We start from the raw sequence: 26069 nt of genomic DNA on the forward strand, positions 1-26069 counted from the left end.
GCAAATAAGGCGGGAACCAGCGCTCCGCCCTCAACCTTTGGGCCGTCACCAACCCAGCCCAGTGCGCAGGCGCGGGAAAGTTCAACTGAGAAAGGAAAGTTTATACAAATTCAGAGGAGAAGGAGGCGGCGGCGGCGACCGGGACCAGGTGAGCAGCACATTAGCGAGGGCTAGGTGAGGAGGGAAGAAGAGGGGGCCAAGATCCAGGAACGGGCAACCCAGTACCGCTTCTGCAACATCAAAGCGTCGCGGGTCCCCCAACGTCCAGCCTGAGTCAGAGAGTGGAACTACACTTCCCAGCAGGCTGCGCGGCGAACAAGTAACGGACGGAGGGAGATGTTTGCTATGAAGCCTGCTGGGATTGGTAGTTTCCGATCCTCTACCGACCTGAGTAGTTTGGCATATACCTTAAGAATAGAGAAGTCGGAGCCCCAAGCCCCTTTCTCCCTCTGGGGACTCAGAGATCTGAGGCCCCAATCCCCTTCTGTCTTAGATTCAAGAGTTCAGACCCCCAACCCCTTTCTCCGAAAACTCAAGAATCCAGGGCCCTAGTCCCCTCCTCTCTTAGACCCAAGAATCTGGATCTCCAATCTCTTTTTCCAGGATCAAGGTGTCTTCAACTTATTCCTCTTCTCCCTCTGGGGACTCAAACTTCTGGCTCTCCAGACCCCAGCTCCCGTAAAGGACCTGGGAATCCAGACCCTCAGCCCCTTCCTCCTTTGGGGATTCACAAGTCCTGGCCCCTTCCTCATTCAAGGACTAGGAGTTTGGGCCCCAAGCCTCCACTTCCCTCTGAACCCTGGGGTCCATCCCCCAGCTCCCTTTCTCACAGGTGGCCCCATGGCAGGTTCGGAAGAGCTGGGGCTCCGGGAGGACACGCTGAGGGTCCTAGCTGCCTTCCTTAGGCGGGGTGAGGCTCCTGGGTCTCCCATTCCGACCCCATCCAGGTAAGAGGAGTTGCCCTCCTCCCTCAGGGAACTGCATTTGAAGTGGGCCCCTCTCCAACTCTTGCTCCTGGTCTCAGTCTGTCTCCTTTCCCCCTTCTTTGTATCTGGCTCTGTTCCTTGTCTTTAGTAGGCCCTCAGTGGGAGGACAAAGGGGGCCTGCTTGCAAAGGGCCTCTGTCTTCACTCTCTGAGGTCCCCTTCCCCAGGAGCCCTACCCAGGAGGAGCCAACAGATTTCCTGAGCCGCCTTCGAAGATGTCTTCCCTGCTCCCTGGGGCGTGGAGCAGTTCCCCCTGAGTCCCCTCGGCCCTGCTCCCTGCCCCTCCGGCCCTGCTATGGTTCAGAGCCTGGTAAGAGATTGCCCTTGATCACTGAAGAACTGGCAGGGCCAGAGCTTTTTCTTTTTTCCTTTTTTTTAAACGTTTTTTTATTGAGTTGTAGTCCTTTTACAATGTTGTGTCAAATTCCAGTGTAGAGCACAATTTTTCAGTTATACATGAACATACATACATTCATTGTCACATTTTTGTTTTTTGCTGTGACAGAAACTTTTTCTTAAAGCATAGAGAGGATAAGGAACTAGTTAAAGATCACTCAGCTAAGCACCTACCCTCACCCCCAACCCCCAGTTAGATTGCTGTCTGTCATTTCTGTGAGCTGGCTTCAGGAGGGCCTGTGGTCCCTTTCTATTTGTTCTCTTTCTCGTCCCATACGTGTAGGATTTTTGTATCCACCAGAGAGGCAGGAGACCTGATTTTCGGTCACAATTTCTTGGCTGTTTTGCTTACCTGAATTCTTTTCTCCAGTAGCCAAGTAGGAATTGGTGTGGGGGTAGTTCATTGGACTTGATCAAGAATGATCAGCAGGCTGATAATCATATGTGAGACTGGATTGACTAGTAATGCCTACTGAGAGTATTAGCTTGATGAGGATTTCACAGCTGGGGTCAAGAGTTCTGTGAAGAGTTGTTGCCTGAAATGGGCAAGGGATAGAGTGGTAATAGCTGGAGTGCTATGTGTTTGCCTTCCTTGGATGGGATAATCTTCAAGGTCCAGTTCAGCTCTTAACATTCTAAGTCCAACTGGGGAGAAAGTACAAGGGTTTTTTTTTTTTTTCACCAACTTTGCTCACTGGGCCTCAGTTTACCTCATTTCTGGCAAGGTGGTTGGGAGGAGAGAATCCATAAGTTCCTGATGTCCGAAACACCCCTCATTGGCTCTTTTCACCCCAGGTCCAGCTACTCCAGACTTCTATGCCCTCGTGGCCCAGCGACTGGAACAGCTGGTCCAAGAGCAACTGAAATCCCCACCTAGCCCGGGTGAGGTGCCAAGGGGCCCTAAAGAAGGATAAGGGTAGAAGGGTTGCCAGGGTTCTGCCCCAGGCCAAATTCTTGTCTGCTCCCCTCCCCCCAGAATTACAGGGTCCACCACCCACAGAGAAGGAAGCCCTGCTGCGGAAGCTGGTGGCCTTGCTGGAGGAGGAGGCAGAAGTCATCAACCAGAAGGTGATGGGCAGTCTGTTTCATCCCTTAGCTTGTTTTTTGTTTGTTTGTTTTTGTTTTGGGGGGAGGTAATTAGGTTTATTTATTTAGTTGAACCCATGACCTCGTTTCGTGCATGCTAATCGTGTACTCCAACCACTAAGCTATACCCTGCTCCCCCGCCCCGCCCCCACCGCCTGCCATCCCTTAGCTTGGATTGGAATTGCGGCATAGTTTGCACTGGGACCTGAAACTGGCTCTGCATTCTCATTAGATGGTCAGGTGGGGAGAGGGTGGGGGCAAGGCTTCAGTGAAGGGTACCTCTGAGTGACAGAGGTAAACCTTAAATTAGTGGCTATCATTAATCGTTCGAGGGGCGTGGCCTAAAGGCAGAGGGTGTGGCCATAAGAACCATGTTCTAGGAAAGACTGGGACCAGTTGAGGAAAGGAATGTACTGTAGTGAGGAGGGGTAGTTTGGAAACTGCTGTCTAAAATCTGAAGCTCGGATTGACTATATAGGGGCATGGGTTAGAATGTAGGGGAAATGGACTGCCGGAGGGAGTGTGGCTTGTGACTCTGTCCTGGAATCTGGTTGGCTCAGGAGCTTGGGCAAAGTGTATGGTTCTGTAATATTAATTATAGGGTAGATGGTAAGGTTGCTTGTAGATACTAGCTTGGCCTCTGGGGGAAGCGCACAGGGGCGTGGCATCACAGAACACAGCTGAAGTAGGGCTTGGCCCTGATTGCTGTCGAGGCCTCGGTAGGGGCGTGGCTTGGCTTCTCTGGTTCTAGGTTATCTATAGTAGGTGGGCCGAAAACCAATCTGGTTTGTGATTGGCTGATCTGCTGGATAGGGGCGTGGCTTAGGGTGCCAGTTGTAAATAGAAGTCGCTTGAGGCCACGCCTCCCGGTTTCCTATTGGCTGGCTACCAGGGTGTGGCTGAGTCAGACCCCTGCCTTTTCCCCCTTTCTGCCCTACAGCTGGCCTCTGACCCGGCCCTGCGGCGCAAGCTGGCCCGCCTCTCCGCCGGCTCCTTCAGCCGCCTAGTGGAGCTCTTCTCTAGCCGTGAGGCCAGCCCTCGCCCAAGCCAAGCACGCCCCTCGTTGCCGTGCCCCGGGCCCCCGCCGCCTTCCCCGGAGCCCCTGGCCCGCCTGGCCTTGGCCATGGAGCTGAGCCGGCGCGTGGCCGGGCTGGGGGGCACCCTGACCGGACTCAGTGTAGAGCACGTGCACAGCTTCGCGCCCTGGATCCAGGCCCACGGGGGCTGGGTGAGCCGCCAAAGCCTCTCTGGACTTCTCTTTACCTAATTTTCATTGTAGGGGTGTGTCTTGGGCTGGGGAGGCTGGGGGAGTCGCTCTTAGGGCTCCTTCCAGACATCACAGGTGTTCTCCCAGCTCCACCATTCATGCGTTCTGTGTTTACTGAGCACCTACTGTACACCAGGCACTGCAGTGATCAGTGCAGGCCGCTCTGCCCAGCTTAAACTACTCTAGTATACATTAACTGTTATGAGTGGAAAACAAGGTTCCTCATCTGTAAAGTGGAGAGAATTGTAGTACCTACCTCTAAGGGTTATTGTGAGGATTAAAATGGGATCATCCTCATAAGTACTTGGCACAACAGAGGCATTTTTGTGTGTGATTATCTGGTGACTGCAGCGCTGCCTGCCGGAATACCTTTTCCCCCTAGACTCCTGCCTCTCTTCCTCCACTCCTCTGCTCAGATATCACCCGCAGTGAGACCTTCCCTGATCCCCATTTAAAATCGCAGCCACTTCCACTCCCTCCCAGCCATTTTCCTTCCCCTTTTGCCGCTTTACTTCCTTCCACAGCACTCTGCACCTTCCAACAGGCACCTTCTAACACAGGGTAGAATTGACTTGTTTTACGTATTATCTCTTTCTGTGTGTTGTCTTCTCCCGCAAGGACTAGGGAGGCTTACCTTGCTTGCTGACTGTTTTTAATCCGGTGCTGTGCTCAGAGCTAGATTGGGCTCCAGTGTACTGGCTGTGTGATCTTGGCAACTATCCTCGTCTCCCTGAACACGAGTCTCCCCTCGTGCAGTGGACACCATCTCACTTACCTGCGTCCTCACTGCCAGGCTGTCAGAATGTAAGCATTGCTTCACAGACTGGCGGGAGCCGGCTAGGTGTGTTTGAGGAGCAGAGAGGTGGCCAGGAGGGCTGGAGCAGGGTGAGTGAGGGGTGGGTGGAGATGAAAACAGGAGGGGCGGCCAGATCGTGCAAGGCTTTACGCCTTGTGATCAAGATAAGAACTTGGAGTTTCAGTGAGCTCTGAGTGAGAAGGGCTTGAGTAGATGCGGGAGCTGACTTAGGTGGTCACAGACGCCCCCTGGCGGCCGCTTGGGGAATACTGTTGGGGGCGAGGACGGAATTAGGGAGCCCGGAGGAGGAGACTGTGCTGGTCCAGGGAGGAGATGAGGGTGGGACAGACCAGGGTCGGGGTAGTGGAGAATTCTGGATTTCACTTGGAGGTCGACCTGACGGACTTTGCTCATGGAGTGGACGTGGAGACTGAATAGAAGACAGGAAGGAGTCAAGGATGATGCCATCTAATGTCCCCTGAGACCAGGAAGAGCAGAGTGGAGGGGAAGGTGGGGAGCAGGTTTGGGGAGGAGTCAGAGATGACTGGAGATGGTCTAGTTAAGGGAGACAGGCCCTTCAGACCTCAAAGAAAGATGATGTCAGGATACTAGTTATAAGTGTCTGGAACTCAGCGCAGAAGCTGGTTTATTTGTCAAATCATTTTCTTTTGTAAGGAATGATAATAGGTAAACTTGGCCAGGTACTCAGCCAAGGACTTGAGTGGAATGGTTCCATTTAAACCCCACAACAACCTTCTGGGATTTGGTTATTATCCCAGTTTTAAGGAGTCCCAGAGGGAAAGTCCCTCACGCTGGATGGGGGATTGGAATTAGGACTTTGACACAGAGCCAGGGCTCTTAATCATTAAAGCTCTAAGATTCTGTTTGTTTCCCTTCTCTGAGCCTCTGTCCCTCCCACCCACCCACCCCCGGACTCTGTCCCCATCCACCCCGGGTCTCTGATAGTTTCCTGGGGTCTCTATCACTCACCCCTCACCCCTGTCTGCCTCTCTCTAGGTCTCTGTCCCCTCCCTCTCTGGTTCCTTGCCTTCCCCATCTCCGCTCTCACTGGGCTGATGTGGATGCCTCTGTGAGTGGCAGACACCTCTCCACTCACTGGTCTCTGCCACTTTTCCCTCCAGGAGGGCATCCTGGCAGCATCACCCGTGGACTTGAACTTACCCTTGGACTGAGCTCCTCCTCCAAAGCTGCTCCAGGATCGGACCTCATGTCCCTGCACTCTGTGTGTGCTTTTCCAAACTTTCCTAATCCACTCAGGGCTCGGGTGGTGGCTACCCTCCCCGTTTTTGCCAAAAGAAAATCATTTACAGTGTTTTCATATTAAAAACGTTTTCAAGTATTTAATTGTTGGTCCTTTCACTCAAGAACTAAAGTTCTAAGTAAAGGAGATTTGGTTCAAAGCGCTCTCTGGTTTATAAATTAAGGAAAGAGCCAATTCATTCGTTCTAGAAATATCTATTCAGACTACCTACAAGTACCTGTCACCTGAACATACAGCCTATTTGAGGATGTCTGTAAATATGATTCCAGCTAATTACGTTTCCCCCCTATTGCATGATTTCCTTTTTTTTTTTCTTAATGCTGGGGAGGTAATTTTAGGTTTATTTATTTGTTTATTTTTTTAAACAGAGGTATTGGCAGTTGAACCCCGACCTTGTGCATGCTAGGCATGCACTCCACCACTGAGCTATACCTTCCCCCCTGAATGATTTATTTATTCCAGCTAGTCCTGTATTGATGGTCATGGAGTCTTTCCAGCTATTTTCAGAAGAAAGCTATATGATCTTCCTTCATGGGGCATCCAGAACACCACTCTCTTCTCCTTTTTTTCCCCCAACTGCTCCTCTGAGCCCCCTCCCTTTTTTTTTTTTCCTTGCTGGTTTCTCCTCTGCTATCTGTTGGCCAGAGACTTGTCATATTTTTAGGGCTCTAATCCCCTTCGCAGAGTTACATTTGTAAGTGCATGAAATGAACTGTACAGGATTACAAAGGAAGTCAAGCACAGTCGAGGCTCATTATTTGCGCATTCCATATTTTTGAGTTCGCCTGCTTATTAAAATGTCTTTGTTGCCTTCCAATTAATACCCGCCTACCCAGGTTTGGGAGGCTTGCGCATGCTCAGAGCAGCCAAGGAACTGACTTGCCTAATGTGCACATTTCAGCTCAGGTTAGACAAGGTGACGCTGCCTTCTTTTTTCAGCTCTCATGCTGTTCTTTCCGCAACCTGCTTAGTGCCACATTTTCCACATTCCTATGCTTTTTAGGGTGATTTCGCTGTTTTAAAAGGCCCCAAAGCATAGCACTGAAGTGCTGGCTAGCATTCCTAGGTGCAAGAAGGCTGCGATTGGCCCCTGTTAGGTCAGCTTTGTTGCAGGTAATACTTGTTAGAGTGATGTTGGCTGCGAGATCAAGGTGAATAAATCAACTGTATACTACCTAGTGTGTCTCTAAACAGAAAACACACATAGAGCAAGATATTTCCATGGGTTGACAAAAGTGTGGCAAGAAGCCCATGAGAACCTCACCTTGTATCTCTGCAGGGAACAATGGCTCAGTGTTCACCAATTCAGTGTTTGCAGTGACTTTGTAGAACCTAGCTGTCACAAATAACAAGACTTGAGTGTCAGTGGAAATACAGTCTGCAGTGTTCATATAAAAATTAGTGGGATATTGCAGTCATTATGGAAAACAATATGGAGATTCCAATAGGTAGACTTACCATATGATCCAGCAATCCCACTCCTGGGCATACATCCAGAAGGAACTCTAATTCAAAAAGATACTTGCACCCCATTGTTCATAGCAGCACTATTTACAATAGCCAAGACATGGAAACAACCTAAATGTCCATTGACAGATGACTGGATAAAGAAGTTGTGGTATATTTATACAGTGGAGTACTACTTAGCCATAAAAAAGAAAAAATAATGCCATTTGCAGTAATGTGGATGGACCTGGAGATCATCATTCTAAGTGAAGTAAGCCAGAAAGAGAAAAATACCATATGATATCATTCATATATGGAATCTTAAAAAAAAAAAAAAAGACACAGATGAACTTAGAAGAAAGAACTTAGAAGAGATAGAAAACAAACTCATAGTTATGGTTACCAGGAGGGAGAGCTGGTGGGAAGGGATAAATTGGGAGTTCAAGATTTGCAGATACTAAATACTATACATAAAATAGATAAACAACAAGTTTCTTCTGTGCAGCACAGGGAACTATATTCAGTATCTTGTAGCAACCTATAATGAAAAAATATGAAAACAAATATATGTATGTATATGTATGACTGAAACATTATGTTGTACACCAGAAATTGATGCAACATTGTAAACTGACTATACTTCAATTAAAAAAAAATTAGTGGTATGTCACTTGCTCTATCACTTTTGTATCTGGAGAGCTGTAAATTGCCCTGACTCTAGCCATCCATTCCAGAAGTTTCACAGTTTAGAATTTTGGAGCCTCAAGGTTACACAACTTAACTGTCTTTCATTATCTTAAAGATCGGGGCTCAGTAAAGATTCTTTCCAGAGCTGCATAGGTGGAGGAAAAAGGCTTTGGACACAATCTGGGCTGGATTGGAACTGAGAAAGCCAGAAAGAATGTCAGCAGGCTTAGGGAGGCAGCAGAAGTTAAAGGAGGAAAGGGGCTCAGGACTGGGGCCCCTGGATCATCTTGGGTGCAATCACCCTTCTGGTCACCCATAGGGGATTTCCTTACCCTATTTTGTAACACCTTGTATTTGTATGTTACTGTGAGTGTATATATATTGTTAATCTCTGGTTGGACTATTTAGAGGAAACCCAGGTTCCTCCCAGGAATGGTGGCCTTTTGGATCAAAAGGTACAAATGGTTTGGTTTGGTTTGATTTAATGGAAATAGCTTTTTGGGTGCTTGGGGTCTGATTATAACAGTAATGGTGGGGAGGGTATAGCTCAGCAGTAGAGCTCATGCCTGGCATCCACGAGGTCCTGAGTTTAGTACCCAGTACCTCTATTAAATAAATAAACCTAATCTCCCCCTTCCCTCTAAAAATGTGAAATAAAAAATACATGTAAAAACATTAGTGGTCTAATAATAGGCATGCCTTCTCATTAACACATTAATTAAAAACACCTCGGGTGGGTCTAATAAGCACAGTTTCTAAGTAGAGCAGGATTTTGAGGTGGATTAGTTATGGCTGTGTGAGAAATCATACAAATATAGCGGCATACAATGATTCACATTTATTCATCTCAGTTTCCATGGGTCAAGGATGTGGGTGCAGCTGAGGGGGTGCTCGGCTCAGGGTGTGACCTGCTGCCATCAAGGTTTCACCTTTGGTCTCATCTGAGGTTCAGAGGGCCTCTTCCCAGTGCCTGTAGTTTTAGCAGGAGACTCACTGTGGCCTCAGAGAAGGTCTCCCCTCCCCCTTTAAAGAGTTTCCACCTGATTCAGTCAGGCCTACCCAGGAGGGGAAAAAAATCTCTTTGATTAATTTAAAATTAACCTATTTGATAATTACCATATGATCCAGCAATCCCACTCCTGGGCACATATCTGGAAAAGATGAAGACTAATTTGAAAAGATACTTGCACCCTAATGTTCATAGCAGCACTGTTTGCAATAGCCAAGACATGGAAACAACCCCAGTGTCCACTGACAGATGACTGGATAAAGAAGATGTGATACACACACACATATATACACACATATACATACATACATATACACACACATACATAAATACACACACACACACAATGGAATGTTAATATTACTCAGCCATAGAAAAGAACGAAATAATTCCATTTGCAGCAACATGGATGGACATAGAGATGATCACACGAAGTGAAGTAAGTCAGAGAAAGACACATATATGCTATCACTCATATGTGGAATCTAAAAAAACAAAGCAAATGAACTTATTTACAAAACAGAAATAGACTCACAGATATAGAAAACAAACATATGGTTACCAAAGGGGAAAAGTGGGAGAGGGGTAAGTTGGGAGAGGGATAAGCTGAGGGAACTATACTCAGTATCTTGTAATAACCTACAATGGACAAGAATCTGAAAAAGAATATATATAACTGAATCACTTTGCTGTACACCTTAAACACTGTCAATCAACTCTACTTCAATTTTTAAAAAATTAACTGATTTGAAGCCTTAAGGACATCTGGAAAAATCCCTTCACCCTTGCCATATAAGGTCACCTAATTAAGAAAATATTTGAAAATGCTATCCATCTTCTTTGTCATATAACTCAACCTACTCCTTGGTGTATGTAACAGTAGTGGGCAGAGATCTTTACAATTCTGCCCACTCCATGAGTAGTTGAAGCAACTATCACCTGACATGCAAGCATCTGTCATTTATGCTGGGGACCAGGGCACAGGGGCTAATCCCACATTGATGTGTTGCTCAAATTCTCAGTTGAAGGAAGGATCGGGTTCCAGTTTCATAAGAGATTTAAGTTTCCACCGTCGCAGCTCACAGACACCTGAATCTCCAATTTGACCCGGGTCTCTAACCACACTTCTAATCCCACCAGCTCCCCAGTGACCTTGTCCATCCTGTGGTCTGTGACCTAGTGCAGCTCAGGCCAACAGAAATACGAGTCATACAAGTAACAGGTAAATTAATTTTAGCAATATTTTTTATTTACCCCATTTCTCCAAAATAGAATCATTTCAACATGGAACCAACATAAAACATATTGGGGTAGGGCTATGGCTCAGTGGTAAAGCACATGCCTGAAATTCACAAGGTCCTGGGTTCAATCCTCAGTAACTCCACTAAAATAAATAAATAAATAAAACATATTAATGAGATATTACACATTTCTTTTGTATATGAAGTCTTAAGAATCTAGTGTGTGTTTTATAGTCAGAGCACATCTCAGTTCAGACTTGCCACAGTCCATCACTCAGTTGTCCCAAGTGGCTGCCATCTTGGAAAGGACAGAATTTGACATGGGTGACGCCACTTTTGTCTCGAGTTCAGACCTCTCGCCTGTACCCTATATTCGTGTATCCCTGTCCAATACCGTCTCCTTTTCGACAACATTAGATTCTTCCCTAGCGTGGTAGAGAGAGTTTGTCATAATTTTTCATTCTTAATAGCAACACAGAGCAAATGTAATTGATTGAGTCAGAATACTTGGACATCAGAGAAAAAGTAATTAAAAAAAAATCAAAACCCATTGAAACATTTGGAACAATAGAAAAGAAAAAAAAAGTAAGATTCAGGATCCATAGAACATACTGTGTAGGTAGGGGTCAAGGTGTAGGCTCAGGTAATTGATTCATGGGAATTCATTCAAATGAAAAATCTCTGCTTTTCAACAGACAACGTTAAGAAAGTGAAAAGACAGACCACAGACTGGGAGAAATATTTCAAGGTGATCTTCCTGACAGAGACCTGTATCCAAAATCTATAAAGAACATTTACGGTGAGAAGGTATAGCTCAGTGGTAGAGTGTGTGCCTAGCATGCATGGAGGTTCAATCCCCAGTACCTCCATTAAAAATAAATAAATAAACAATTACCCCCCAAAACAAACAAAGAAAAAGAATGTTTATAATTTGTAAATAAGAAAACAACACAGTGTAAAAAATACACAAAAGACTTGAGCAGATGACTTGACGAAAGATATACAAAGGGCCAGTAAGCACACGGGAAAAGATATTGGACAACATTAATGTTTGGGGCAATGCAAATGACAAGCATGAGATCGTCTCTTCATCCCTACAAGAATGATTAAAATTAAAGACTGATTTTATGAAGGGCTGGAGGGGCTATGGAGCCTCGAACTCTCAAGCATCACTGATAGAAATGCAAAATGGTAGAACACACTAGGAGACATTTTTAGCAGTTTCTTATAAACATACACCTAACAGAGAACCCAGTCATGTGCTCCTAGGTTTACCCAAGAAAAGTGAAAGTTTATGTCCACAGAAAGACTTGTACATGACAGTTCATAACCACTTTATTTGTAACTGCCTTAACCTGGAAACCAGCCAGATGTCCATCAACAGGAAAATGTGATACACCCATACAGTGGAATACCCCTCAGCAATGAAAAGGAGTGGACAACCGTTATATACAACATCAATGAATCTCAGAAGAATTGTACGGAGTGAAAGAAGGCAGACACAAAAGAGCACATGCTATGTTGGTTTTTTTGTTTTTGTTTTTGTTTTTGTTTTCGCTTTGTGGGGGAGATAATCAGGTTTATGTATTTACTTATTTATTTTAATGGAGGCATTGGGGATTGAACCCAGGACCTTGTGCATCCTAAGGACGTGCTCTACCACAGAGCTATACCCTCACCTCTGATAAGAGCACATGCTATGTAGTTTCATTTATATGAAATTTTAGAAACGGAAAAACTATACTATAGTAACAGAAAACAGTACGTGACCGCTTTGGGGTTGGGCGGGGGAGGTGTTGACTAGAAAGGATCACGAAGGAACTTTCTGGGGCGACAGATATATTCCACAAGTTGCATTCATCTTCATTCAACTAGTAACTTTCTGCAAGTCGAGGAAAGCTTCCTGGAGGAGGTGGCGACCAAGCTGCTCCCTGACTGACGTTCAAGAATTGGCCACACGAAGGGAGTGGGTGTTCCTGGCAAGGGTAGGACTTGGCAGAGGCCAGGTGGCTTGAGTGGGGTCACTGGGTTTGAGAAAAGTGGAACAATTAAGTAGAGGGCTAGGAGTTAAATGCCTTGACGCCTGAGTCCTATTCCTGACGTGTTTCGGGACCCCGGACACGACCGCTCTCTCTTTGGGCCTCTCATTGTTTCAGTTTTCCCTCAGTAAAATGGGCACAAGCCACCTTGTTCCTCCTGGATTCCCTTTAGGCTAGGAGAATCCACCGAAAGGACGATGAGTGACAGTTCCTTTGAGCCAATAGCTGGAGCCTAAAACCCTGCCTTCTTTTCTCATAGGCCAATCGCCGTGTTCTCCTTGAGGCCAGCCGCTCGGCGGAGGCTGGCCCAAAGCCTCCTGACGTCACATATTTGCTAAACCAATAACAATTATTAAGAGGCGGGTGATTTTTGGTGATGGACAGCTCTATTTCAAGATGTCCGCTTAGCGCGAGGTCCGCCGGGAAGCTTTGAGGCGGTGCTGAGGGAGAATGGGCGGGAACTCTCGGTTGATTTTGCCCAATCATCAGTCGCGCTTCTTGCGATAGACGGGCAGTCTTTCCCATCCCTGTCGACTTAAGGGGGCGGGGTTCAGCACGCCAGACTGGGCGGGCCCCTCAACTTTGATGGGCGTCTTCTTTGCCCAATACTTAAACGGTATTCCCAGACGGGTCACCTCCACTGCCAATGAGATCTCCTGGCGGGGTCTCGGTGGGCGGGCCATGGACCCTCCGGTATAAGGCGGTCCCGTGGGAGTGCGGAGAAAGGGGGGGTCTCGGCGGCCGGAGGAGGAGTAGGTGCGGGTGAAGATGGCGGCAGCCGAGGCCGCGAACTGCATCATGGAGGTGAGTGCCTGGAGCGCCGCTGGGGGAGGGGGGCCGCTTGAGGGTCGGTGTTTTATGCCTCTGTCGTGGGGAAGGGGCTCCGAATCGCCAGATTGGGGCTGAAGGTCCGCAACCGTACGAAGGGGGCGTCGCATGCTCCGGATCCGGGCATATCGTTTGAGATGAGGGTTCTCTAGCTTTCAAGGTCCCGAAGCACCCAGCCAAACGGAGGGTCAAGTGCCCCTCCCACGTGGAGGAGGGCTGGGGGCGCTTCCGGACTGGCCCCCACGTGGCCGCGGCGCGGTGGGTGGGGAGGGGTGTGCCGTGCCCGCTGGCCCCGCGGGCTCCACGTGTGGGACAAAGGCCCCGCCCCCGGCCGGGGGAGGGGCGCCTCGGGGGGAAGGGGAGGAGGCTCCGACCCTCCCTCTGAGGCCCCCTGCCCTCCTCCCCAGGGGTTCGTGATATGCACCTTGGGGTGAGACTTACTTGAGGACCTCTGCGAAGTAAAGAATCTTTTGGGAGGGGCAGTGTCTCTCCACCCTCTACGAACCCGTTCCCGGGACCAGGACATCTTAGGTGTCGGTCCTGGTTTCGTGCACTCGTGGGTTAGGATTAGAGGAAGACGAAGAATTGGTTCCCTCTGGCCCCCTACCCCACCCCCAGTTTCCTGTCCCTCGATTCTCCTCTGCCCGAGTCTTTGGGAGATGGGGGATGGGCCATGCCCCTGTGACCTCCCTCCGGGTGGTTGGGGGGGCATCTAGCTGAAGGAGATCTTTCCCGATAAGGCGCCGTGCACCCCCTTGTGGCCATATCTGGGTGTGTGGGAGGGACATCTTTTTCATGGGGCGTGTCCCAAAGCCCACCTCCCAGTTTGAGCCCTCTGGGGGGAGGGGAGGGGAGGGAATATTGGCAACGAGCATTATCCCCTGCTGGAGCCCTTTCTCTCCCCGGGGCATCTGTGAGGGTGGGAGTTGACCTCCCTCTTCCTGAAGCCCCGTATGAGGGTCTTGAGCCTGGATGCCTGAAATGGTGCCCATGAGGTTTGGTTCTTGTGCAGCCATGGAGGGCTGGTTCTTGTGCTGCGTTTCAAGCTCTCTGGGGACTTGTCTGGTGGCGGTATCGGTGGTATTGAGAAATGGGCCCCCGTGGGAAATCCCCTCACTAAGCCGCCCTTCTTTATAGGCGTCTTCACGGGCTTGGCTGAATTAGAGGTGGTGGGGCTTGGAGCCCAGGGAGTCATGTCTGTGATTTCATGCTTCTTGGAGCCTGGAGGGTGGTTATACCTGGAAGAGATGTAATCTGACGGGGGCTTCCGTACTCTTACCCTGTACCTCGTAGCATTCTCTGGAAGGGGAGGTGAGATCCCAACACGCATATCATTGTGGGGCAACTCCCAGGGGTCGCTCCCATGACTCCTGTCCCTGTTGGCTCTCTCCTGGACCAGGGCCTGTATGGGCAGAGGAAATATCTTCCCTAGAGGTTGCCTCAGACTTCACTCCACTCCTGGGGGGTGGTTCAGGGCCTGGAATGGTTGTTTGAATGGGGGCAGATGGGCTTAAGGATCCAGAGTCTGACCTCCTCCCTAGGACTCTGCATTCCTGGGTAGAGGGTACTAATCGAGGCGATTGGCTCTAACTGGTTTTGTTTGGGACTTCCTGAGTCCAAGGCAGGAGCTCAGGGCCAGGGTGCCAGCTCTGGTGGGGACGCCTTTGTGCCACACCTCCTTTCTGGAAGCCTCTCAGATGAGAGACTGGTTTGCAGAGGGGGCAGATGCCCAGTGGGTACACACCCTGCCAGCCCCCCTCCCCCAGCTACTCATGGCACCCCAGGATGGGAGTTTGTGTCAGGAAGTGTCACCTAATCTGGGGGGATTAGATGATGAGGGGGAATGACAGCTGGCAGTGCCTTTGTGCCCAGCGGGTGCCAGTTCCTCTGGCCTGGATCGGGGAGGGATGTCTGGTCAGGTGCCTGGGCAGAGAGGGGCAGTGCGGGGAAAAGCCACCGTCTCTCCAGCCACAGCTGGGATAGACCCCCCTCCCTTCTCCCTCCACTTCTCCCACCCCTTTTAAAAAAACAGCCTTACCTCTTCACTTGCTCCCTCCACCACCACTCCCCACAAAGGAAAAGCAAAACTGTAAGAAACACCCCTTTCTACCCCTAAGAGCCAGGGTCCCTTGGCCTGGCCCTCCCCTAGCCGCTCCCAGTAGCTAATCCTTTCTCCCTGTTACTCTCTCCTAGAATTTTGTAGCCACCTTGGCTAATGGGATGAGCCTCCAGCCGCCTCTTGAAGAAGTAAATATCCTTTTGTGAGACCACCCCCTCCCCACACATACATAATCTTGTCACACATCAGACCCTTTCCAGTGGTCTAACTCTGATCCCTCTTGCTTCATACCAGTTGACGCTGTGCCCCTGAAACACTTAGTACAAACTCCCTCCAGGTTTGTGGCCCCATCTGGCCTACCTCAATACTGTGGCTACTTCCTTAACTCCATTTCCAGCCCTGCTTTGTCCTTCCCTGTGTCTGCCCCAGCTCTACCTTCCCCTCCCTCCCCAGCTGTGGGCTGAGCTAGAGACGGGGGCAGAGAGACTGGAGAGATGGTAGGCATGGCTGGGGTACTCTCCTAGATGGTGCTTTGGGGGGGGTGGATCCTGGAAGAGGAAAATGGGGTTGTTCCATTTTAGGGGTTCCTGGGAGAGGCAAGATGACAGGTGGGGGCTGTAGGGTTGCCATGGTACGGTTTGGGGGTGGTTTCTGTACTCCACGGAGAAGTAGGGACCTGGAGGTTTAAGAGTCGGTGGGGAGCCCCCAGATTTGACCCCAGCTCCCATCCACCCCTTCCCAGGTCTCCTGTGGCCAGGCAGAAAGCAGCGAGAAGCCCAATGCTGAGGACATGACGTCCAAAGATTACTATTTCGACTCGTATGCCCACTTCGGCATCCACGAGGTGCGTATGGACAGCTCCTAAGTCTGCAGAATCTCCAGGGGGTTCATGTTGGGAGGACGGAGTGACTTAATTTCTAACGCATGCGCACGGCCTCCTCTGGCAGCTGGCCGCCCCTCTGCGCATGCGAGACTCACACCCCGGGGTCGCCTCGCCCAGCCGTTGCCTTGGAGACAGAGGTTAGCCTGGCACTCTGCCGGCCTCTCTTGGGAGGCTGGGGCTGGAGCGCGCATGTGTGCCTGAGACTCCAGCCAGAGGTCAAGGCCTGCTGGTCTCTGTCGCCCTCTAGTGACTGGCGGTGGGACTGTTCCCCAGCTGCTCCCGCCCAGTGTGCTGACAGCTTCTCGACCCTTCTGCACGCTGGAGAGGCTGACGTCCCAGAAGGCAGCCGGGACGGGGTTGTGAAGATTTTTCTTTTTCCTTTCTTTTTTTACTTTCTTTAATTGTGATAAAATACGCATAACAAAATTTACCACTTTCACGGGTACAGTTCAGTGGCATTAAGTTACTGAGGACTTTTAAAAGCCAAGGATCGCAGGGGCTTAGGAGGCAGTGGTAGAATCTGGCTAAGATGAGAGTTTAGTCCATCCAGTCGGATTTTACAAACATGGAAACAGACTTGTTCCGAGTGGACTAAGCAAGTTCGAAGGTTGAGGGCTAGCATTACAAACTGTGAGTGTGTTGGAGGCCAGGGCACCCTGTTTTCCAGCTGGGGATGCAAGCGCACTCATGGTCTCTTTGTATCCCACCCTCCCCCCCCAGGAAATGCTGAAAGATGAGGTCCGAACCCTCACATACCGAAACTCCATGTTTCACAACCGGCACCTGTTCAAGGACAAGGTGGTGCTGGACGTGGGCTCCGGCACAGGGATCCTCTGCATGTTCGCTGCCAAAGCTGGGGCCCGCAAGGTCATCGGGGTGAGTGTCCTCGGTGGCCGGGTGGGCCTGGGCCTGGGGACGGAAAGGGGGCCTCTTGGGGCTCAGGGAGTGGATGGAGGGGGGTGGGGGCTGAGGGTGGGACTTGGGGGGGGGCCTCACCCTCCCTTCTTCCTGGGCCCCCAGATCGAGTGTTCCAGTATCTCTGATTATGCGGTGAAGATCGTCAAAGCCAACAAGTTAGACCACGGTGAGCCCAGGAAGAGAACGGGTTTGTGGGGATGGGGAGCGGGTGATCCCAGCTTCCTAGGGGCCCTCAGCAAGGGGATGGTGGCCACTGAACTCCAAATCAGGCGTTCTCCCCCCATGAGCTCAGTGTTGCCGACACCTTGAGAATCCAACCTTCTCAGAACCAGCCCCCTGATGAGCTGTTTTAGAATCCAAGTGTCAAAGTCACAAGCCTAGTGTCTGTCTTTTGAAAACAAAAAGCAGGGCAAGAAGCAGTCGTTCGTTTTTAAAGTGAGTGATAGAGTCATGTGGTTGGCATCTAAAGGCCCATAGTGAGAAGTCTTCCATCTGCCTCTCAGCCACCCTTCTCTGAGTTCAGCCAATGCTGCTGCCTTCCAGAGAAGTCTGTACCTACCTGTGAATGTTTCTACATTTACATACGTATTTGTGACACGAACAGCATTTTGTACACACAAGTCTTGCCTTTTGCTTTTTTCATCTGTTTATCGTATAGTTGAACAGGTTTAGGATGTTGAGAGGATCTCATTCTTTTGAGGGGTTTAGGTTTATTTGTTTGTTTATTTTATTTAAATGGCGGTACTGGGGATTGAACCCAGGACCTCGTGCATGCTAAGCATGTGCTCTACCACTGAGCTATCCCATCCCCCCAAGAGGAGTCTCACCCTTTTTTGATAATGGCCATCAGCTGCATTTCACCTGCTATCTTACCCAAGTTTCTGGTGCTGGATATTTAAGCCGCTTCTGAGATTTTCATTCTCCAGCATGAAATTTCAGATTCCCCATCTGAACTAGTTTTATCTCTGAGGTCAGTTTATAAAAGTAGGATTGCATGGGTCCAAAACGTAAGTTGTGCAGAAATTGCCCAGTTGCCCTTCCTACCTGCAGGGTTTGCATGGTTTGCAGGGCAGAGAACGTGGGAAGATGGTGGGTGTTCCAGGTGTTAGGGTTCTTGGCATTCTAGAAACTAAAGGGATTTTTTGAAAAAGACTAGAAGAATGAACCCCCAGGTACCCATCACTCAGCTTAAAATATCCCCATTTGAAGTAAATTCCAGCTGTGTGAATCTAGCAGTATTTGTCTCCAGTAGCTAAGACCATTTTAAAAACACGACCATGGTGGAGTGGGAATAGCTTAGTGGTGGAGTGTATGCTTAGCATGCACAAGGTCCTGGGTTCAATCCCCAGTACCTCCATTCAAACAAACAAACAAATAAACCTAATTACCTCCCCCCTCAAAAAAAAATTAAAATCCATGTCTGTTAGTGGCAAAATCTTAACATCACCTAATACCTAATCCACGTAAAATTTCTGCTTTTGCCTAAAAAAGAAAACTGCTACCATGAATGATTTTTAAAACAAAGTTACCAGGGTGTGGCTTCACCTCACAGAGTCCTTTGAAGATGCCCAGATACAGCCCCTAGCCTTTCCTTGAGAAGATAAGGGCTGCCCTGGTGGGGTCCCCAGGCCCTGGATCCCCCCCCCCACCTCCCAAGGGAGATGAGCAGACAGGTCTCCTCAGGGCTGGTGGCATGTGTCCTCATCTGCCCTGCAGTGGTCACCATCATCAAGGGGAAGGTGGAAGAGGTGGAGCTTCCGGTGGAGAAGGTGGACATCATCATCAGCGAGTGGATGGGCTACTGCCTCTTCTACGAGTCGATGCTCAACACCGTGCTCTACGCCCGAGACAAGTGGCTGGTGAGGCCCCAGGCGGGGCAGAAGCACTCGTGCAGGCTGGGGTCCTCTGGCACATGCCAGGGTCCGGGCTGAAAACAAAAGCCATGCGGAGTGTTTCCGACGGGGGCTGAATATGGGGGCATTGACGACACAGATGTGAGGAGGCTCACAGCCAGGACAGAGGAGAACCGGCCCTGAGAGCTAGACAGGGACCAGGAGACAGTAGTGTTGGGAGGGAGTTCGTGCCCAGGAGAGAGCCAGAGAGGGCAGAGGGGTAGGGAGGGACTGGGGGCTGTGGTCCCAGGTCCTCAGACCTAAGTAGGCCTCCCAGAGGAGGGGACTGAGACCTGAACGAAGGATGAGAAGAGGCCGCACAGGATCTGAGGGAGAAAGCACACTGGGCAGAGGATTTCAGCCAGTACAGAGGTCCTGGGGCAGGAGTGCGCCTGCTGTGTGTTGAGCAGCAAGGAAGCTGGTGTGGAACAAGGATCTGGAGGAGCACTGGGCAGTGAAGTTGGAAGTGAGGGGTGGAGGGGCCTGTGCAGAGCTCACAGGGCTGCCTGTGAGACTTTGCTGTACTCCTCAGAGGAGCCAGCGTGGGTTCTGAGGATCCCTCAGAGGTTCTGAAGCACAGGGTCCGACTTAGATGCTCCTGGGAGCTGTCAGGCAGCCAGCTGGGCAGTGGACAAGGGCTTAGGGCCGAGGCTGAGGGTCCAGGAGGAGGCGGCTGTGGGAAGTGTTGGTAGCTCAGACCAGGGTGGGGGCAGGGAGGTGGATAAAGAGACCAAATGGGCAAGGTTTGCGGGTGAAATTGCCAAGGCCCCCATCCTTCATGTCCTGCCGCGCTCCTCCACAGGCGCCTGATGGCCTCATCTTCCCAGACCGAGCCACACTGTATGTGACGGCCATCGAGGACCGGCAGTACAAAGACTACAAGATCCACTGTGAGCGTGCGGGGCGGGGAGCTTTTGGGGTGGGGCGGGCTGGGTGCCTCCTGCTCCCCTCTCCCCACCTTAGGCTCACTCCTCCTCCCCACCCCCTCCCCAGGGTGGGAGAACGTGTACGGCTTTGACATGTCTTGCATCAAAGACGTGGCCATCAAGGAGCCCCTGGTGGACGTGGTGGACCCCAAGCAGCTGGTCACCAACGCCTGCCTCATAAAGGTGAGGGGGCGGCTGTGGCTGGGTGTCCGGCAGAGTATGAATCAAACCGAAGAACTGTCAGCGCCTGCCACACACGTGGGAGTGTGGGACATCGGGGCCCAGAGAGCTAGCTTGCCTGAGATCTTGGGAGCCTGGAGGTGGTGCTCCAGGCCTGGAGAAGCCACTTCATTTAAAAAGCTTTGAGCCAGGCTCGGCCGGCCGTTGGTTTCCAGAACAAGGGAGAGAGGTGAGCTGACCCTGTCCCCAGGGGTACACAATCCAGAGGGCGCCCCTGCCTGAGGCGGGCAGCTGAGACCCCAGGCAGGGCCTCCTCATGCAGGAAGCCCGGGGCCACGAGTGCGTTTGTACACACAGGGCCCTCCCTGATAAAGAATACCAGCAGGTATCATTTTTTGAGGTACCCCCTCCCCAAGTGTCAAATCTTGCGGGGGTGTGTGAAACCAGCAAAACGGGGCAGAGCAGGGAGTTTGTAAAGGGAGACAAGGAGGACAGTCACCCTGGCCAGGCACGTCTTCATGTCCTTGGTCAGAACCTCCAGTTTTGGTCTGAGAATGGTGCCAGGGAACAGTCAGAGGGTTTTTTTTCCGGGGGGGGGGGGGGGGGTTATTTATTTATTTAATGGAGGTACTAGGGATTGAACTAGGACCTCATGCTTGCTAAGCATGTGCTCTACCACTGAGCTACACCCTTCCTCCTGTCCGAGGCTTTTAAACAGGGATTTGACACTGTCTGATGGACACTGCTGTGAAATTGTCACACTGGCCGATTATGTAGAATAAGGAACATTAGAGGGGAAGGCAGAAGCCGCAAGCCTGCTTGAGATGCTGCGGAAGCAGAGAGATGCTGGTGCCCAGGCGAAGCGGGGTGGGAGGGCAGTACAGGGAATAGCGGGGAGGTGAGGGAAATGGGCTATTCTCCAGGGAGCAGCAGTAGTTCCAGGAAGTGGGCCTGTCAGGTTTGGGGTTGAGGTAGGGAGAGAAAGGACAGGCGATCCCACGGTGGGGGCGGGGGGGAGGGGCAGCCAGGTTATACGGTTGAACGCTGGGCTGGAGGTCAGGGAGTGGCGCTCACTGAGGCTTGTCCCACAGGAGGTGGACATCTACACGGTCAAGGTGGAAGACCTGACCTTCACCTCCCCCTTCTGCCTGCAAGTGAAGCGGAACGACTACGTGCATGCGCTGGTGGCCTATTTCAACATCGAGTTCACCCGCTGTCACAAGAGGACCGGCTTCTCCACCAGTGAGGCGGGGTCCGGGGAACGGATCGGGGTAGGATGGGGCACGTGATGAGAATGGACAAAGGGAGCCACGGAGACAATGAGGACCCAGGTTCTGACACTTGTTCTGGCCACTAATCCCTGAGCATGCGGAGCCTCTGTCCACCCACTCCATGAAACAGCCCCTCTCCTGGGCTTGCTGAAGGGGAAGGGAGAAGGCCAGGGTGGGGCCTGGAAGGGGCAGGAGGCTGCTGGGCCCAGCTGACCCTCCTCCCTCGTATCCTCGCTCCCCTCCCCCCACCCCACTCAGGTCCTGAATCCCCGTACACGCACTGGAAGCAGACGGTGTTCTATATGGAGGACTACCTGACAGTGAAGACAGGCGAGGAGATCTTCGGCACCATTGGCATGCGGCCCAATGCCAAGAACAACGTGAGGCTCTGGGGGAGCCAGGGGTGGACTCAAGGGGCTCCTCTGCCTGTTCTGGGGCCCCAGCACTACTCAGCCCGAGGCCTGCTGGCCAGCCTGGGTATGCTCTGCTCTGCTCTGGCCTCGTCCGGTATGGGCCCCCCAGGGTCTATCTCCGAAACCCAGTTTTATTGAGCACCTACTGGAAACCTAGGGGCCTTGGGGCCCTAGTTGGGTCAAGCTGGACCCCTGCCTTCCTGATGCTCATGTTCTAGACACAGGGCCATCACATGGTCAGTGCCAGCCGGAGATGGCATCTGTCACTCTGGGAAGAGGGGTGGGCAGATACTGGAGCAGGGGAGGGCAGGCCAAAGGGAGAGTTGCTGGGATATCCTTGCCCAGGGATGGGGGCAAGGAGTGGGTGGAAGGCTGTTTCTTCCCCTGCTTTTTTCTCCGAAGCACCTGGCAGGACAGAGCTGCCAGCAGCTGAGACATGTGGGGAAGCCCATCTGGGGCAAAGTCGCAGCCCCAGAGCAGCCAGCATGGGTGGGTGTGGTCTGGGTCAGAAATGTCGGTGGGGCAGGGCGTGAGTCTGGCTGATGCCCAGGGGAACTTGGACAAGGTGGTACCTGCTTTCTAAGGGAGGTAAGAGCCGGTTTAAGGGGAGATTCTCAACCAGGGGTGATTCTGCTCCCCTGCTTCCCAGGACACTTGTCATTGTCTAGAGACATTTTAGGGCATCACAGCTGAAGAAGGGGTACTCCTGGCATGTAGTGGTTGAGGCCAAGGGAGCTGCGGAACATCTGCAGGGCACAGAATAACCAGAATCCCCCTACAGGGAAGAGTGGTCCAGCCGCACATGTCCGTAGTGGAGAGGCTGAGAGAACCCAAACTAAAGAGACACAGACCCAGAGAGGGAGGAGGAAGCTAGCAGCCAAGCATGCAGTGCAGTGAGGCCTGCAGGCAGAAGTCACTGAGGTCACTGGTGACTTTGCCTCAGCCTCTCCAGAGGGTGCTGGGAGCCATGGGCATAGGAGGGTTGGCACTTTGGAAGCTCTGGAGAAGAGGAAGTGGAGACCGTGGGGTGGGGGCATGGAGGTTTTTGGGAGGAGGAAGTGTGCTGGAGAGAGGTTTGCTTCTTACAAAAGAAGGAAGAAATAACTTGCTGATGGGAATAGTTTTGATGGGAGAACTTTCCTAACACAAGAGACAGAGCAGCCGGGGCCTGCCCCCCTCACGGGCTTGGGGGGTTGGTTGGCTGGGTACCAGGTAGGTTTGAGGATGTCATATGGAGCTTCTCCCTGGTAGGCAGGGTTCAAGGCAAATGCTGGGCGTGGGACCAGCAAAGGGCCTCTGTCTTGGGCCTGAGTTAAAAACAAGGCCCTGCCCAGGCTTGGGGAGGGGGTGTTGACAGCTGGGGGGCCCTTGGCATCTTGCGTGGGCTGGCTGGCTACCCTCCCACTGCCCCCTGTCTGCCTGCCCTGCCCCAGGTCCCCCCTCACACCGTCACTCTCCCCACAGCGTGACCTGGACTTCACCATCGACCTGGACTTCAAGGGCCAGCTGTGCGAGCTGTCGTGCTCCACCGACTACCGGATGCGCTGAGGCAGCGCCCGGGTTCTCCCACCCCGGCCAGGCCGGCCCTGCAAGGGCCCAGGGGCTGCAGCATTCTTAGTCGACTTGGGGGCTCCCCCTTCCTCTCCCTCCCTCCCACAGAAGGGGGTTTTAGGGGCCGGGGGCGGGGGGGCACATCGTGACTGTGTTTTTCATAACTTATGTTTTTATATGGTTGCATTTACGCCAATAAATCCTCAGCTGGGATGGCTTAGCTTCCTGGGGCAAAGTGGGGTCGGGTGGGGTTCCACCCGCAGGTGCCGAGATGCCAGCCTGAGCCACTGAAAGCGTTGGGACAGCGCCTGCTGGTGGCAGCTGATATGTCACCACTTCTGTGTCTGGGTCTCTCGCCACTTTTCCACTGCCTCTTGGGTCCTCTGCTCCCCACAGCCTGCTCACTTTAGTCTGTCCCACCTTGGCCCTTAGCTTATTCCCAGGGCCTTCCCTATGGATTCTTGGGGTCTGTCCCTCCCACCACCCCCACCATGCCTCCTGAGGCCCTGTTCCCTCTTGTCCCCTCTGGGCAGGGCTCATGCTCCCAGCTGCCCTGCTGGGCTGGGGGAGGGTTGGGCTGTGGGTTCCCAGCATAGCTGGGCCTTTAAAGATTCCCAGAAAGCCATCTCCCGCCCTCCCCCAGCTCACACATTGTTCCTCTCTGGCTGTTTTTTCCTGTCCAGGACCCTCCAAGGCCAGGCCAGGCCAGGGCTGACTGGCAGTGACGACTGCCCGCCCTCTGCAGCTGGGGAAACTGAGTCCTGAGGTGTATGTGTTGGGTAGAATTCTGTGTATGGAGGAGGGTGCTTGCTTCCTCCCACAGCCTTCCTGGAAGCTTGGGGTCGGGGTGTTCCAACCTGCCACATTTTTTTTCATTTTGAATTGGTTCTGCTTTGTTAAGTTCATAAGTATCAGTATTGACTTAACAGCAACTCACTTGACAAGTTGAGAACCTGCAGACCATCCCTTAAGTCTTGGTCAGGAAAGAATTCTGGACAACAAACAGGCTTAGACGGTAATTAAGTTAAATAAATACTTCCGGAGGTTGCTGCCCGATGCACACTGAGGCCCAGTTAACCTTCACAGCCTCCTGAGGGGCTTCCTGTTCAGCCTCTGCTGTGGACACAGTGTCTACACCTGCCTGCTCTACCCAAGTCCCTGTCCAGAGTTGCTGGTTCCCCATGTTTCTGTCCACACGAGCTGGATCACCCAAGGCATCATCCTTGGCTTTCCTTTCCATGGCCCTGCTACACCTGCTTCAGGACAGCTGGAGCCCTCAGCCAGCCAGTGCCTCATACCCATCTACACTTCTTCCTCTTCCAGGATGCTGTCCCTGCCAGCTGTGCTAGAGCCCAGACTGCCTTTGGCCACAACTTACATGGCCCAGCCCCCTCTGGAAGCTAGCTGAGATTCTGGGGTCTCGTGCTAGTTGGGTCCCTGGCAGGGATGAGGGTGAGGTCGTGTCTACACAGCCCTGTGCTTCCCCGCCCCCGTCCCCTTCCTGGAAGCCCAGCTGTTGCGTCGCCACTTGCAGGTGTCGGCTGCCCCGCCCCTCGTCCCTCCGCCCTTAAAGGGGTCGTTTCTCCCGAGGCCTCCGGGGCATAGCGCCGCAGCGTGACCCGCACACCCGTGAGGGCTCCGTGGCCGCCGTGCGGGAGGTGGGCATCCGGGTTCTAATCCTGTCCTGGCGTGGGGTGACTTTTGGCCTCAGTTTTCCCCGCCTGAGAAGTGGGGACGCCCTGATTCCTCGCTCCAAAGCAGGTGCTCAGGGGATTTTTCCAGACCCGGGAAGGGAGCTGGGCCACACCCCGGAGGACCTGCCTCCCGGGTTTCTCGTCCGCCGTACCTCCACGATGACGGCCCGCATCCTCCTGCTGATGCTCCTCGCCTCCTCCATCCTGGGGGACACGGACTCCACGGGCAGGTGAGAAACGCCAGCGGCAGCTGGGACAGGGCGGGAAGGAGACTGGCAGGAGCGTGCGCTCTCTGGGCCACGGTTTTCCGCTTCGAGGGAATGGCAAGTTGATTTGGAAACACTCCCTGCCGGCCTCGGAGTTCTGGCTTCCCTCACCGAGCCCCATTTCTCGAGTGGATTGTTTAAACCCGATCTTCTCCCACGCTCCATCCCCAGGCGGCCCCAGCACCAAGTCCTGCAGCGGCGCGGGCGTCTCTGTTCCCTGGGCACGTGCCAAATGCACCGCCTGCCAGAGTTGATATACTGGCTTCGCTCTGCCTCCACCAAGGAGGTCTCGGGGAAGGCTGGCCGCAAGCCCCAGGACCCTCACAGCTACGGGCGCCGCCGGCGGCGCGCAGCCAAAGTCCTGCTAAATCTCCAGGATTCCGGTTTGCAACAAGGAGGCCGGCGCAGTGCCCAGCTCTCTGGGTGATGTTGGACATTTCTCTGCACCTCCCCTGGCCTCGGTTTATCCATCTGTGTATTGGGGCCACGACCCCAAGTTTCTTTTCCCCTAACTCCACCTCCTGAGCTCTCTCTAGGCTGCGCTGGACCCCTGGGCACATCGGACCCACCATGAACAAAGAATATTAACGTCCAGAACTGAATAAAGCGGGAGTTACATGTTTCAGTCTCTTGTCTATGCCTATTCTGGCCTCCCAGTCTGAGCCCGGCCCCTAATATATTCTCCCTTTTATCCATGCACCTTTTCCCTGACGGAAGTCCCACTCACTGTCTAACTTGAATCCAATCCGCTGTAGCACCTCCACGCCACCTCAGTCCATGCAGAAACATCTTCCTTGGGTAAGGTTTTGGTGGGCCGACCCCACCCCAAATCAGCCCTCCTCCCTCCCCAGGGTGGTAGGGCCGAGATCCACTTTGGCTCTATACCCCACGCGCATGGGCTGCGAGTTCCAAGTTGAGCCTCTTTCCTGGAAGAGAAAGGAGGGTAAAAGGGAC

At 52.2% G+C, this 26069-nt stretch overlaps 3 protein-coding genes across 5 annotated transcripts; all 3 read left to right on the forward strand.

The window, feature by feature from the left end:
* The first annotated feature begins 41 nt into the window (after positions 1-41).
* Positions 42-5951, forward strand: BCL2L12 (BCL2 like 12). Its single transcript, XM_064489530.1, has 7 exons — positions 42-148; positions 818-947; positions 1153-1295; positions 2177-2263; positions 2358-2449; positions 3408-3695; positions 5673-5951. Exons 2-7 carry the CDS (start codon positions 841-843, stop codon positions 5721-5723), a joined length of 768 nt encoding a protein of 255 aa, XP_064345600.1. The 5' UTR covers positions 42-148; positions 818-840; the 3' UTR covers positions 5724-5951.
* A 6931-nt stretch (positions 5952-12882) lies between these two features.
* Positions 12883-23368, forward strand: PRMT1 (protein arginine methyltransferase 1). 3 transcript variants are annotated; one of them, XM_031459114.2, is made up of 11 exons: positions 12915-13038; positions 15256-15309; positions 15864-15965; positions 16725-16880; positions 17025-17088; positions 18639-18781; positions 19617-19704; positions 19808-19923; positions 21012-21162; positions 21450-21571; positions 23069-23368. In XM_031459114.2, the coding sequence occupies exons 1-11, from the start codon at positions 13003-13005 to the stop codon at positions 23150-23152; spliced, it is 1116 nt and encodes a 371-aa protein (XP_031314974.1). In that variant the 5' UTR covers positions 12915-13002; the 3' UTR covers positions 23153-23368. The 3 variants fall into 3 exon arrangements, with proteins under 3 accessions (XP_031314976.1, XP_031314974.1, XP_064345601.1); XM_031459116.2 differs by lacking the exon at positions 15256-15309 and having other exon boundaries at positions 12883-13038; XM_064489531.1 differs by lacking the exons at positions 12915-13038; positions 15256-15309 and adding an exon at positions 15401-15618.
* A 141-nt stretch (positions 23369-23509) lies between these two features.
* On the forward strand, positions 23510-25740 carry ADM5 (adrenomedullin 5 (putative)). Its single transcript, XM_031459118.2, has 2 exons — positions 23510-25079; positions 25287-25740. The coding sequence occupies exons 1-2, from the start codon at positions 25009-25011 to the stop codon at positions 25540-25542; spliced, it is 327 nt and encodes a 108-aa protein (XP_031314978.1). The 5' UTR covers positions 23510-25008; the 3' UTR covers positions 25543-25740.
* The last annotated feature ends 329 nt before the right edge of the window (positions 25741-26069 follow it).

This window comes from Camelus dromedarius, chromosome 9 (assembly GCF_036321535.1).
Source record: "Camelus dromedarius isolate mCamDro1 chromosome 9, mCamDro1.pat, whole genome shotgun sequence".
NCBI classification, from domain to species: domain Eukaryota; kingdom Metazoa; phylum Chordata; class Mammalia; order Artiodactyla; family Camelidae; genus Camelus; species Camelus dromedarius.